Raw genomic sequence first — 12,321 nt, forward strand, 5'->3', positions numbered from 1 at the left:
AATCCAAATGACCGTTATTGACGCTTTGTATGGTCGTGGTGAGCCCTGAATTATTATTACTGTCATGTGTGTGGTCCCACCCCCTGTGATCACCATACATACTGATCAGTGATTACTGTCGTCTACCAGTACAGCTCCATATTTTCCCGTAGGTGTCCATCAGGTCCACTGCCTCCGGGAACGCCGCTTTTACCCAATCCCGGCGGGGATCCGCCTTGACCTCGATCCTGCAATTTTACATTACAATCATGACGTGCACGGGCTGCAGGTATAGAGAGAGAGGCTGAACATCTGGCGCATGCAGGATTGTGGTCTTGTCCAAAATCATGAAAATTCTCCAGTCCCGCATAGATCGACACACAATCATCATGATCATGGTCATGATGATGACTCTAGCTCTATCTACAGATGAAGTGGAACGTTACGTGGCGAAAAGCACACCTATCTCTCATAAGAAAGCGTAATCTCAGCTGGTCTATTCTGACTCCCGATGCCAACAACCAAACTCTAAATTATAAATACATGGAGCGTCTGGTGTTTATCTGCGGGACCGAGAAGGCGAAACAGATCATCTCTTTGTATTTGACTCAGAGACGAAGGTAGCTACGTAGACACACAGATCCGAGTCTTGAATGAATGACAATAGCAACAACTATGGAGCCATTTGAAGATGCGTCGGCGAAATTGGGGAACAGAGGAGGCCGTCGAATTTGGCGAAACGGTAGCGTTGGTAAGCGGCGAGCGGTCGAGATTCCAACGAATGGAGTGACGACTCAGTCGAATGGGCATTCGGACGACCACGTGAGGTCCTTGTCGAACGCCAGCTCGTTCTTGAAGACCAGTACACTGCACGGACTTCGCTTCTGGCCGACGTATCCGAACCAGCCGCGTTTCTGGTTCATCGTTCAGCTGCTGTGGATATTGCTGACTCTTGGGGCGTTGGGCGCAGTGACATACTTCAGTTACGACGCTGTGAACAAGTATCTGCAGTACAAGACGACAACTCACTACGATGTACAGCGCGCCTCTACCCTGCCGTTTCCGTCCGTCACCGTGTGCAATTTCAACCCCCTGCGATTCACCGATATCCTTGGTGGCCTGAAGGAGGACACTAGCTTATCGACTTTGCCCAACCTGTACCTGCTCTGCACACTCTACCACCTATCGGATAAGTTCTGTGAGGAATCGTTGGTGTCGGACAAGATCGCGGCCGACAATCGCACCCTGGGTGAGATCTATGCTGAGTTTGGACACAAGAAATGGCAGATGATACCGGACATTGGCCCACCCTGGTGGTACAGCACGGGGTGCAAATTTGCAGGCCGGCCATGCTCCGGCGCCAACTTCAGTACTACCATCTCCGAGTACGGTAACTGTTACACGTTCAACGGCGACCAGAACTCACAGCTTGTGTCTCGAGCGCAGGGCCAGAAGGCAGGACTCGAGGTCGTCCTGAACGTGGAACAAGATGAATATTTTTCTCGTGGCACAACAGCAGTTGGCATGGCTGTGTTCATTCATCCGCCACACCGGCCACTTCTGGCATATCATGAGGCACTGGCGCTTACGCCTGGTACGGAAAACTTCCTCGCGATCCGTGCTCGCAAGGTAATGAGCCCCTCCAGCAAAAAAACCTGGACGCACACACACACACACACACACACACACACACACACACACACACACATACATACATACACACATACATACACGCACACACGTACACATACTAAATACATACATGTACACACATACACATACACCCATGTACATGTACACACACACGCACGCACACTCACACACACACACACACACACACACACACAATAATTATGAGATGCCATTGTGTGGGGGGGGGGGGGGTATGACGGACTGTTGTGGTTATGCCACAAGGGGATTGTGCAATGTGTGTCGATAATGGACCTGGTAACCTAGCCGTTCTTTATATTGAGGCTAATTGCTGCTCAGCTGCCACTGGTCTGTTCCCTTTCTTGATGGTCCATAAGATGACATATCAGTACATGTCATGCTGAGCACAGGATCGTCAAACACAACAGTCGATAGCCAAACCACACAAAAGGAGCAAACCCTGATGCCGACGAATATTTTAGCATTTTGACCAGTCAAGTCTTCCACCTGTTGTGGACCCTTGTCTGTAACGAATCTTGGCTGTTCTTTGCAATAGGTCTGTTTCCTATAGCATGTCTGTTCTATAGCAGGTCGATTCCCTATAGTATGTCTGTTCCCTACAGCAGGTTTGTTCCCTGCATCGGGTATGTTCTTTGTAGCTGGCATGTTCCATGTAGCAGGTCTGTTCCCTATAGCAGGCCTGTTCCTTATAGCACGTCAGTTCCCTATAGCAGGTCGGTTCCCCATAGCAGGTCTGTTCCCTATAGCAGGAAAATGTATGTTCCCTGTTGCATGTCTGTTCCCTGTAACAGGCATGTTCCCTGTGACAGGTATGGTCCCTGTAGCTGCAGGTATGTTCCCTATAGCAGATGTGTTCCCTATAGCAGGTCTGTTCCCTATAGCAGGTCTGTTCCCTACAATAGATTTGTTGCCTACAATAGATTTGTTCCCTACAATAGATTTGTTCCCTACAATAGATTTGCTCCCTACAATAGATCTGTTCCCTGTAGCAGGTCTGTTCCTGATATCAGGTATGTTTCTAAATACCGTATTTTCTCTAATAATAGCCCAGTCTCCAATAATGACCCGGGTGAGGGTGGTTCGAAATAATAAGAGCACAGTCTCTAATAGTAGCGCGGGTCTTAATTGGAGTATGCAACAAGTATATTGACTGCATATAAAACAGCAGTCCAACATGCCAAGAACATATTTTGTAAGGAGGTTTTCGGTCTACTGCTTCCTTCCTGGTGCCAATGCTATTGTGAAACATCTGTTTTGACAATATTCCTGAGTTTAGGGTTGAAAAATCAGTCTTGATATGGTCAGTTTATGCCTGTATAGACTGGAATTGGCTTGATAGGTGACAATTGAAAAAATAAGAGCCCAGTCTCCAATAATAGCCCAGTCTCTAATAGTAGCGCGGGTAGAGCTGTCACTGAAAAAATAAGAACCCCGGGCTCTTATTAGAGAAAATACGGAAAGAAGTGCATGTAAGCTTTTCACTGGGTGTATTCCGTGTAAAATAGCAATGAAAAATATCAATTGTGCACTCATAACCATGTATAAACAATTAAAATGAAACAATTTTGGAATTGTTTCATTTTAATTGTTTATACATGGTTATGAGTGCACAATTGATATTTTTCATTGCTATTTTACGACTGTTGTCTCCTCGTCGGTTATTTCCGTGTGTTTCTAATTTTCCAACTCACTGCCTAGACTGTAAGAGAACCAAAGCCGTATAACGGGCCGGATTTCTGCATCACTCCAGATGAGGGAAAGGCCATTGTGCAGTATTACCAGGACTATAGCCTGGCAGCCTGCAAGAAGGAGTGTGCAGCACGCTTTGTGTACGACCGCTGTGGCTGTCGAATGCCGGAAATGCCCCTCTCCTTGTTGACGGTAACGCTTAGCTTTAATATGTACATAAAAGACATAATGGGAATGGGGGGGGGGGGGGGGGTGTTAGTTTGCTTTAAAAATGCACGTGGCCCATGGCTAGCCTGACAATCAAAGTAAAACTGCTGTTGACTCTCCGTCCATTTTCTGTCCATGAAATACTCTCCTCGTTTTGATGCACGTTGACACGCCTGGGCATCTGTGCACATGCACAGCCTGTGCACAAATACACACATGCACACGCACAACCTGTGCATGTGTGTATTTGTGCACAGCCTGTGCATGTGTGTATTTTAAAACTGTTAGACAGGATGAGAATACTCTACTCACAGTGCTGATGAGAATACTCACAGTGCTGATGAGAATACTCTACTCACAGTGCTGATGAGAATACTCTACTCACAGTGCTGATGAGAATACTCTACTCACAGTGCTGCCGGATTGTCCGATTTACCGGACATCATCCGAAAACTCAACCTCCAGCTGAAAACCAAAACAAAAAGAGAAGCTTTCCAAACTTTCAACAGAAAGTACAAGTATTGCATTGTACATGTACAACGTAGTACCATATTTCCCCCATTATACATGTAAGTCACACTCAAATATAAGTCGCATCCCCATTTTCAGGTTAAAGACATACTGGTCAGCATATTCGCATAAGCACCTCATCACCCTCGATTGTAAGTCGCATCCCCTTCTTCGCCATTGAAGTTCAGTGGGAAAAGGTGCGACCTATATTCAGGGAAATACGGTATGTGTAACAGTATTGTGGTAAGGTGGAACAGGTGCACTCTAACGTCTCTTATCCGCATGTCTCTCTACCGTGCACCTTCAGCTCGAGTTCCTATGGTGAAAGTACTTCGATTTTGGGTTTTTTGAACTTTTCCATGTACGCAAGTGCTTATTTCTCACTGTAGTCCACACATTTTCATCCGCGGCAATGGATTCTTTCAAAGTTTTATCCTGAACATGTTCAATACGTGCCAAATAAACTTCTTCAAAAGCTGGTATAATATATGGTAGATGAGCTGTCCTGAGACACGAGCAAATCTGACATATGGGCAGTGCTTGGTCACAAGGCGCCCAGACAAGAGACGTTCAAGTGCACAGTCAATTAGTCATGCATGTTATTACCATGTGAGGATGACTGGCCACGTATAGGGTGTCCGGTTTTGGGCGAAAATTATTTGGCACTGCTGCATCAATCTTGACTGTGGCCATGTCGCTTGCCGGGAAGATTCTTCCCCCAGTACAGCATTCTAACATTGATACTGCACTGACTTTAAGAGAAACGTGCTACAGTGAAGCTTGGTTATAACGACAGATCAGCTACAGCGACAAAAAATCCATGGCAGCAGCAATTTTGTATTGATTTGTGTACAAAAAAAGATCGATTGCAACGACAACTCGAATAACGACAAATCGAGAATAACGACCAAATTGTCATGCACCGAAGTGTGAAAATGGGTCAAAATAACGACATTCTCACGACTGCGACGTACGATCGATTCCGGCTTTCACAGCTGCCGCGAGCCGGGTGCACAAGATCGTACAGTGCAGTCTAGTGTACATCGACCATCCCCTGGATTATCAAAAATGGGTGCCTTATTATTTTTTTTCTTTCTGTTTATTATTTTTACCAGGCGTGGGCCATCCCCTGGACTATCAAAATGGGTGCCTTATTATTTTTCTGAGTGTATTCTAGAGTCCTGACCAAAAAACTGTACACTGCACTGCACTGCACACTCGTGCACGCCCGGAAACTTCGAAGGAGTGTCAACATGTCGTACTGACGGTAAAATATGTGTACTGTGTAGATACAGATGTAGTGCGCACTTACCCTCCCCGTACCTTCCGTATCTTCTGCGACGGATTTTCGCAACATTCGCCATGCTTCTTTCTCCGAGAAATCACTTTCTCAGTTGTCGTTGGACCAAAGACTTGGAAGTTCAAGATGTCTCGCCCTGTCTCTGTTGGAAAGCGAAAGCGCTTCTCCTACGCGGAAAAGTACGCCATTCTGCAGGAGCTGGACAAAGGTGCAAAGCGGACATTCGTTCAAGAAAAGTATGGAGTCGTGCACGGTACTCTCGCTGGCTTCATCAAGAACCGAGAGGAGATTGTGGCCAAAGTGAAGAAAGCGACATCAATGGATGCCAAGAGCTCTAGGCAGTCGACTTTTCCTGAGTTGGACGAAGCGCTCCTTGTGTTCAGTTGAAAAAGTACCATTGTGCAGAAAATTAATTTTGCCGCGTTTTGGTGTGCATATTGTGTTGGAAATCCCAAGATCGGATATAGTGACAGATCGCAAATAAGGACGTTTTTGGCGTTCCATCTCGGGTGTCGTTATAACCAAGCTTCACTGTAGTATGACTAACTACTACAGCTGCACTCGCTGAAATTAGACCTGAAGTGCAAAACTGATGCCCTGGACCAGTTCTGAACACATCACTGTACTGGTATATGTGTGCGTCTAGCCACATTCATACCGCTTCCAGGGTGCCAAGGGCCGTGCAAGTTGAGGGCGCCAAATACGGGTCTACCCTCGTTAGAAGATAGGGGGGGGGGGGCATTTTTTTGTCTTATACATATATACAGCGAGTATTATCAACTAGCCGGACTTGCATGTACGACTGTTAAATGTGTTTCAGGCGTCGAGGGATTTTGGATCGTTGTCGGCTGATGAGGTTTGTCTTGTAAGCGATGACGTACTAACGAAGATAGACCTGTATGCACTTTGGGTCGGATTTCACCGAGCACTACTGTACCTTCTGCAAACTGGTTAGCTTCTTGGAGCGACCGTCGGGAGAATATGTGAGGTGGTATCCCGGTTTCCTTGACTGCTTATGCCTGCTGGATTGGCTTGTTGTCTGCAGGACAAGTGATGAAAGTGTGCAAATTATTCGATACGATAGCGTGCGGTGAAAAGGAGCGTGGTAAGTTTGCTTTGCGTTTCCTCCGGCCTTCCGGGCTCATATGTTTGCACAAGATATATTTGTGCATTGAGTTGTGGAGAGAGTATGTATGGCAAGCGGTTGCTTGAGATGTACTCATCGCACCATTCCTCCTTTCATTGTCATCCACTTGCTGCAGACTACTTCGAAAGCAATTATGAAGCTCAGCTGGAGTACTGCGTCAACTGCAAAGAACCTTGCAACGAAACTGGCTTCCAATACACATACTCCCTTACGTCATCAAACTTCCTCGAGCATTCCAACTCACTTCAAATGGTACAGGCTCTCGATGCCATTGGCATTGACTTAGGACTGCTCAAGGAGGATAGTACAAATGACACATCTGACACTTATCGGACCAGTCTGACAGGTGCAAGGTACTGATGATGCATGTATTCACATGGTATCGGAGAGGAGTATGTATTCTGCGTAATGTTTTCGGCGTGCACATGTGTGCGTGGGTGGATGTGGAGAGAGAAAGCGGGGAGGGGGTTCACACGCGCACTGCATCTGAAAAAGCATCATTTATCTTGCTGCATGTGCATCTAATTGATTCCTTGAAGAATATGAACGCAGGTATCGCTCGTAGAAAGTGCTCTTCATTCCGTGTAAGCCTCGCTTCCCAAGCACACGCATACATACTGTACACGTGTGCGCATGCGCGCGCACGTACACACACACACACACACACCTCAGACCTCAGACATGCCCATCGCGGAAGCGATGATAGCGAACAGCTATGTTAGACTTAGCAACTTGTGCTGGGATTACACCATTCAACAGCTTGCAAGGCTGATGAATTGACCGCCACTAATTTTAGCCTGGTATCCACCACACAGCTGTTTGAAGTGACTTTTTCTGGCCAGTGAATCCCTAACACACACACACACACACACACACACACACACACACACACACACACACACACACACACACACACACACACACACACACATACACACACACACACACACACATGCACACACACATGCACACACACACACACACACACACACACACACACACACACACACACACACACACACACACACACACATACATATACACACACACACATGTGCACCTGTACACATAGCCATACTCACTGTTACCAAATGCCTGGACTGGCCAATGATGGGCAATCCAAATCACCCTCCCCACACCAGCTTGGACACGTTGTGGTACACATAATGTTTCAAAACGCTTGTACACTCATATCTCTCTTATCCGGACCTCAACGTTATGGGCATCTGGGTCTACAGGGCACCCCGTGGGCGAGTTTTAGTGGAAATATTACTACTCATCTGCCAAATTTTGTGGAATTAGTAATGTCATATGCCAGATCTCTGGCACTTCCCCGTCAAAATGTCCGTGATTCAGAGTTACGGATATTCAGTTCCATGAATGATGTTCTGGACAACGGCCGGTCCCGAACTGCCCGGATAAGAGTGGTGTGAGTCACTCAGCGTATTTTGATCCATGTGCAGTGTTGTTCAAGTGTTCAAGGCCTTTCCGTTATCAGAATAGCCCAGGCACCAACTCACTCCGATGGCAATAATTAACACTCATACATTTCCCATGCATCATTGCTGTGCGCAGGGAGAATCTTCTCAAGCTAGTTGTGTACTTTGACGACTTGAACTTTGAGGAGCGGAAAGAGATTCCTGTGTACCCTCTGGTCAGCATGCTTGGTAAGAATCAATTTCCAAGTGTTTTGTTGAAGTGACTTGTTCTAGTGCCCTCAAGTGGGTAACGCTTAAGTGGGAAACATTTACCAGAGGAGGTGAGAGAGAGAGAGAGAGAGAGAGAGAGAGAGAGAGAGAGAGAGAGAGAGAGAGAGAGAGAGAGAGACACGCACACACACACACACACAGAAAGAGAGAGGGAGAGAGAGACAGACAGACAGACAGACAGACAGACAGACAGAGAAAGAGAGAGAGAGAGTACTAATGCCAACTGCCAGCTTCAACCCCCTCCCTCGATACTATCACATGAAAGCTACAATTGCAGCCGTATGACCCGGCCCTACACGAGATTTTCCTTGCTAGCTGCTCCACTCGTGTTGTGCTGTGAGTTTTCCGTTGCATCTCCCCTGACGAGAATTTGATGACTGAAATTCTGTACAGTGGACTGTACTCAGTCAAGCTATAACTAGTTTTTTTCCCATTGTGTGCCGGCTTGGCAAAACTCTGTCTACAGGTGACCTCGGTGGTAATCTTGGCCTGTTCCTGGGAGCCAGCATACTGACGATAATCGAAGTCATCCAGTTCGCCCTCACCTACACGCACCGCAAGGCCATAGTGGCGCTGAAGAAGCGTGAGGTGGTGCAGCGGATCAGCCGGGCAGCTAGCCGACGTCAGCTGGTCACATGGACAGACGGGCTGGCAGCGGAGAAGCAGAATGCCGGTGATCATGATGCGACCGTCGTGGAATATAATCGCAGTTCAGTAGCATTGGCAGCAGAGAACAGAGTATAATTCTGAGTTCCATCCGCATGTCTTGGGTTTTCCGCTTTGTCACTGCTACACGCCAGCTGGGCTAGCTACGTGAATCGTCGATCGAATCAGCTCTGGCCACTGAGCATGGTGGTATTCGACTTGACAATGTCAACCCGACTGTGGATACAGAGTCCAACATCATTTGGGTCAGAGTATAGTTGACTGTCACAGTACCAGCCCTGAAGACTGCTTTTGAGTCATGTGTCACGGGGGGCTGGTAATGTTCTGTTACCACTGAAGCCAGTGTACAAACCAAATGGGGAAGATAGTGTTGTTTTGCTGCAACTCTTGATATTATGTTGTGACGGTGGGTCTTGAAGTTGCCTGTGTGCTGCAAGCGGTGGCTGATAGCCGACACACACACACGCCATTGGCCAGGCACGGCTCAGACAGGTGCAACTCAAGAAAGTCTGGCTCAGCATTGCAAGTTTGGCCACTCACTGGAACTGTCGCCGCATGCACATGTACATGTAGTACATTGTGACGAGGATGCGACGGGTGACATCTGGCTCGACTCTGAGTGCAGGTCCTTCACCCGCTATATCTTACCAGAAGTACACAGCCGGTCCTTCAGGGGTGAGTGTCGATAGCCGCAGCTGGAACTGAGCAACACGGGATTCAGGGGTGAGTGTTGATAGCCGCAGCTGGAACTGAGCAACACGGGATTCAGGGGTGAGTGTTGATAGCCGCAGCTGGAACTGAGCAACACGGGATGCCGCATTCAGAGAGAATCATCAGTACTGTATATAGGCAGTGGTAAGCTTCACAGGCTTATTTTAATATATCTGAATTGTACGAATTTGTCTCCAATATAGAAATGCTGTGAACCAGACCATTTGCTGGACACAAGCAAACAATCTTTTCAACTCCCTAAACCGAATGAATTTCACTACTATGGTTCTCTCTCAGCGATCTTTACTCACACTGTCACAACTTGAAGACGAGTTTTTGAGGTAATGGAACAGACAGAACTATATTGATGTCTATTGGCTTGGTCATTCGGACATGTGGTCCCCCCCCCCCCCCCCCCAGTAACAGACCTGTATCCCTTACGCAATAACTAATTGATGGACAGGACGCAACAGCAGATCTTCACGGTCCACAGGGCACGCATACACAATCGAGAAGCAGTTTTAGTTTAATAGAATCGGAGTAGGTGTGTGGCAGTGCAGAACCATACAAACCTTATGGCGGGCAATTCCTCGAATTCTGCTCCATTTCTTTATCCACATACCAAACATGCCTGAAACTTACCAGAAAAAGTACCGAATTCTGCCAATTTTTCTGCCGGCATTATCCGCATATGCCTAGGCAGTGCTGCCTACACACAGAGCAGCTTAAAAGGAAGGTGCACAATGCTGCGCATATCCGGCACTATCACCATGATCACTATGATCACTATGATTCTCGCAATCATGGTTTATGAACGCTCTTGTCTTTTGGAGTGACTCATGATGCTTTGCAGGCATGCGACTCGAGTTGTGGCATCAGTCTGCCCTACACTACAGTGCACTGTATTATTATGTGTCCTGTATAGGACTCTGAGCTCTGTGCCCCTCTGTGGAGGGGGGGGGGGGGGGGTGCATGCCTTCTCGATACATACGTATGTACACTGTACATGTATATCATGTGCACAGTCACATGTCTGAAGGTTTGTGGTTTTTCAATAAAAAAAATAAAAAAATGCATCAATAGTATCAGGCAGTCGTAAACACCGGTATTGTGACTCTGAATACACTCCCAACCTCAAAGATGCCCTCGTGAAGTCACCGTTGAATCCAAAGAAGTGCAGCGTGACACCGTTGAAGAACGAGCGAGGCGCCGAGAATATCCGGGAGGCGAGGAAGACCGCTCAACCCTGCATCTCATACTCGTCTAGTTTGCCGAGCTGCATGTGTGATTCCCCCGGCATTGAAGTGTGCACTGCGTCGGAAGCAGTATGTTGGTGAAACGTTCAGGGCCGCAAGAGACCGTTTCGAGGAACCACTACGAGGCACGTCACAGGATGCTCCGGTGACAAACCGTGGGGTAAACACATGGCCTTTATTTTTTATTTTTTACTAAGGCCACAGCTTCCAATCATGACATGCAAAGCAGCGGTGCAGCATCGCAGGCATGAATCGTGGACGTGGTGACTGGAGCTGATGTGCTCCACCGACCTAGGGTCTCGGCTTCACTGCACAGCAAACGCGTCGAAAGAAAACAGGGGGGGGGGGGGGCTAATAATTATCGGGAGATGGGGGGGGGAGAAGAGAAGAAGGAGAGAGATCGAGAGAGAGAGAGAGAGAGAGAGAGAGAGAGAGAGAGAGAGAGAGAGAGAGAGAGAGAGAGAGAGAGAGAGAGAGAGAGAGAGAGAGAGAGAGAGAGAGAGAGAGAGAGAGAGAGAGAGAGAGAGAGAGAGAGAGAGAGAGCTGGGAGATAGAAGAGCACAGTGCTCTTGGTGATGGGGACTGCGAAGGATAGCAGGTTCTGGGACATGTGCATGAGAATCAGAATATTGGTGATGATAGCAGCAGGGTTATAAGGTAAGCAGCTGAACACTAATAAGAACAGGGAAACCGTTGGCGAGCAGATTCAACGTGCATCAGTAGCAGAGAGCCAGTCCTGAGCAAGAAGGTGACGGTACACCTTTTTCTTGAAGCTTTGCATGTGGGGCTGGGCGGGTGGGTGGTGGAACAGGTCTGGTGGCAGGGCATTCCACGTTGCAACGGTGCAAGCAGGGAATCCTTGGAGGCAGCTATTCCGGGTGTTGGCAGGCAGGCCAGTTGTCATCTGGTATGAATGGGAATCCTGCAGCTGGAGAGACTGACGGGTAGGTCTTGTCTCGGGGGCACGGTGAGTGGCTGGTTTGGGCAGCATCTGCTTCAGAGGGCTGGATGCATCTAGATGGCAGAGCTTGTAGGTATAGGCAAGTGCAGCTACCAGGCGACGGAGTGCCAGGCTAGGGAGCCAAGTACCTGCTCCAATGATGTGGAGGGCCCTCCGCTGGATCTGGTCCAGCTTCTTAAGATGGGACGAGGGTGAGCCCATCCACACTAAGGGGAAATTCTCGAGTGTGGGTCGCACAAAGGCGTTGTAGACGCGTTGGCGGCTCTCGGCGTCCAGAATGGGAGACGCTCGCTTCAGGAAGCCAATCCGCTGGTTAGCACGGGAAGCTAGGGAGCGGAGGTGGAAGGAGTAGCTCAGGGTGTCGTCAAAGGTGACTCCCAGGAGTTTCAGCCGACTCTCTTCACTGACCGGTGTGCCGTCAAACGTTGCTCGAGGGAGCTCCCAGGGCTGGCGATGGTGGCCTATAGACATAGCCTGGCTACGGATCACCAGCAGCACTAAACCATCAAGAGCAC

At 48.1% G+C, this 12,321-nt stretch overlaps 1 protein-coding gene across 1 annotated transcript; it reads left to right on the top strand.

Moving 5' to 3' along the window:
• The first annotated feature begins 465 nt into the window (after positions 1 to 465).
• On the top strand, positions 466 to 10,002 carry LOC135813483 (acid-sensing ion channel 1-like). Its single transcript, XM_065326575.1, has 7 exons — positions 466 to 1,608; positions 3,349 to 3,531; positions 5,510 to 5,738; positions 6,402 to 6,461; positions 6,619 to 6,856; positions 8,079 to 8,170; positions 8,679 to 10,002. The coding sequence occupies exons 1-7, from the start codon at positions 637 to 639 to the stop codon at positions 8,954 to 8,956; spliced, it is 2,052 nt and encodes a 683-aa protein (XP_065182647.1). The 5' UTR covers positions 466 to 636; the 3' UTR covers positions 8,957 to 10,002.
• Positions 10,003 to 12,321: the final 2,319 nt, after the last annotated feature.

Source organism: Sycon ciliatum, chromosome 4 (assembly GCF_964019385.1).
Source record: "Sycon ciliatum chromosome 4, ocSycCili1.1, whole genome shotgun sequence".
Classification (NCBI taxonomy): domain Eukaryota; kingdom Metazoa; phylum Porifera; class Calcarea; order Leucosolenida; family Sycettidae; genus Sycon; species Sycon ciliatum.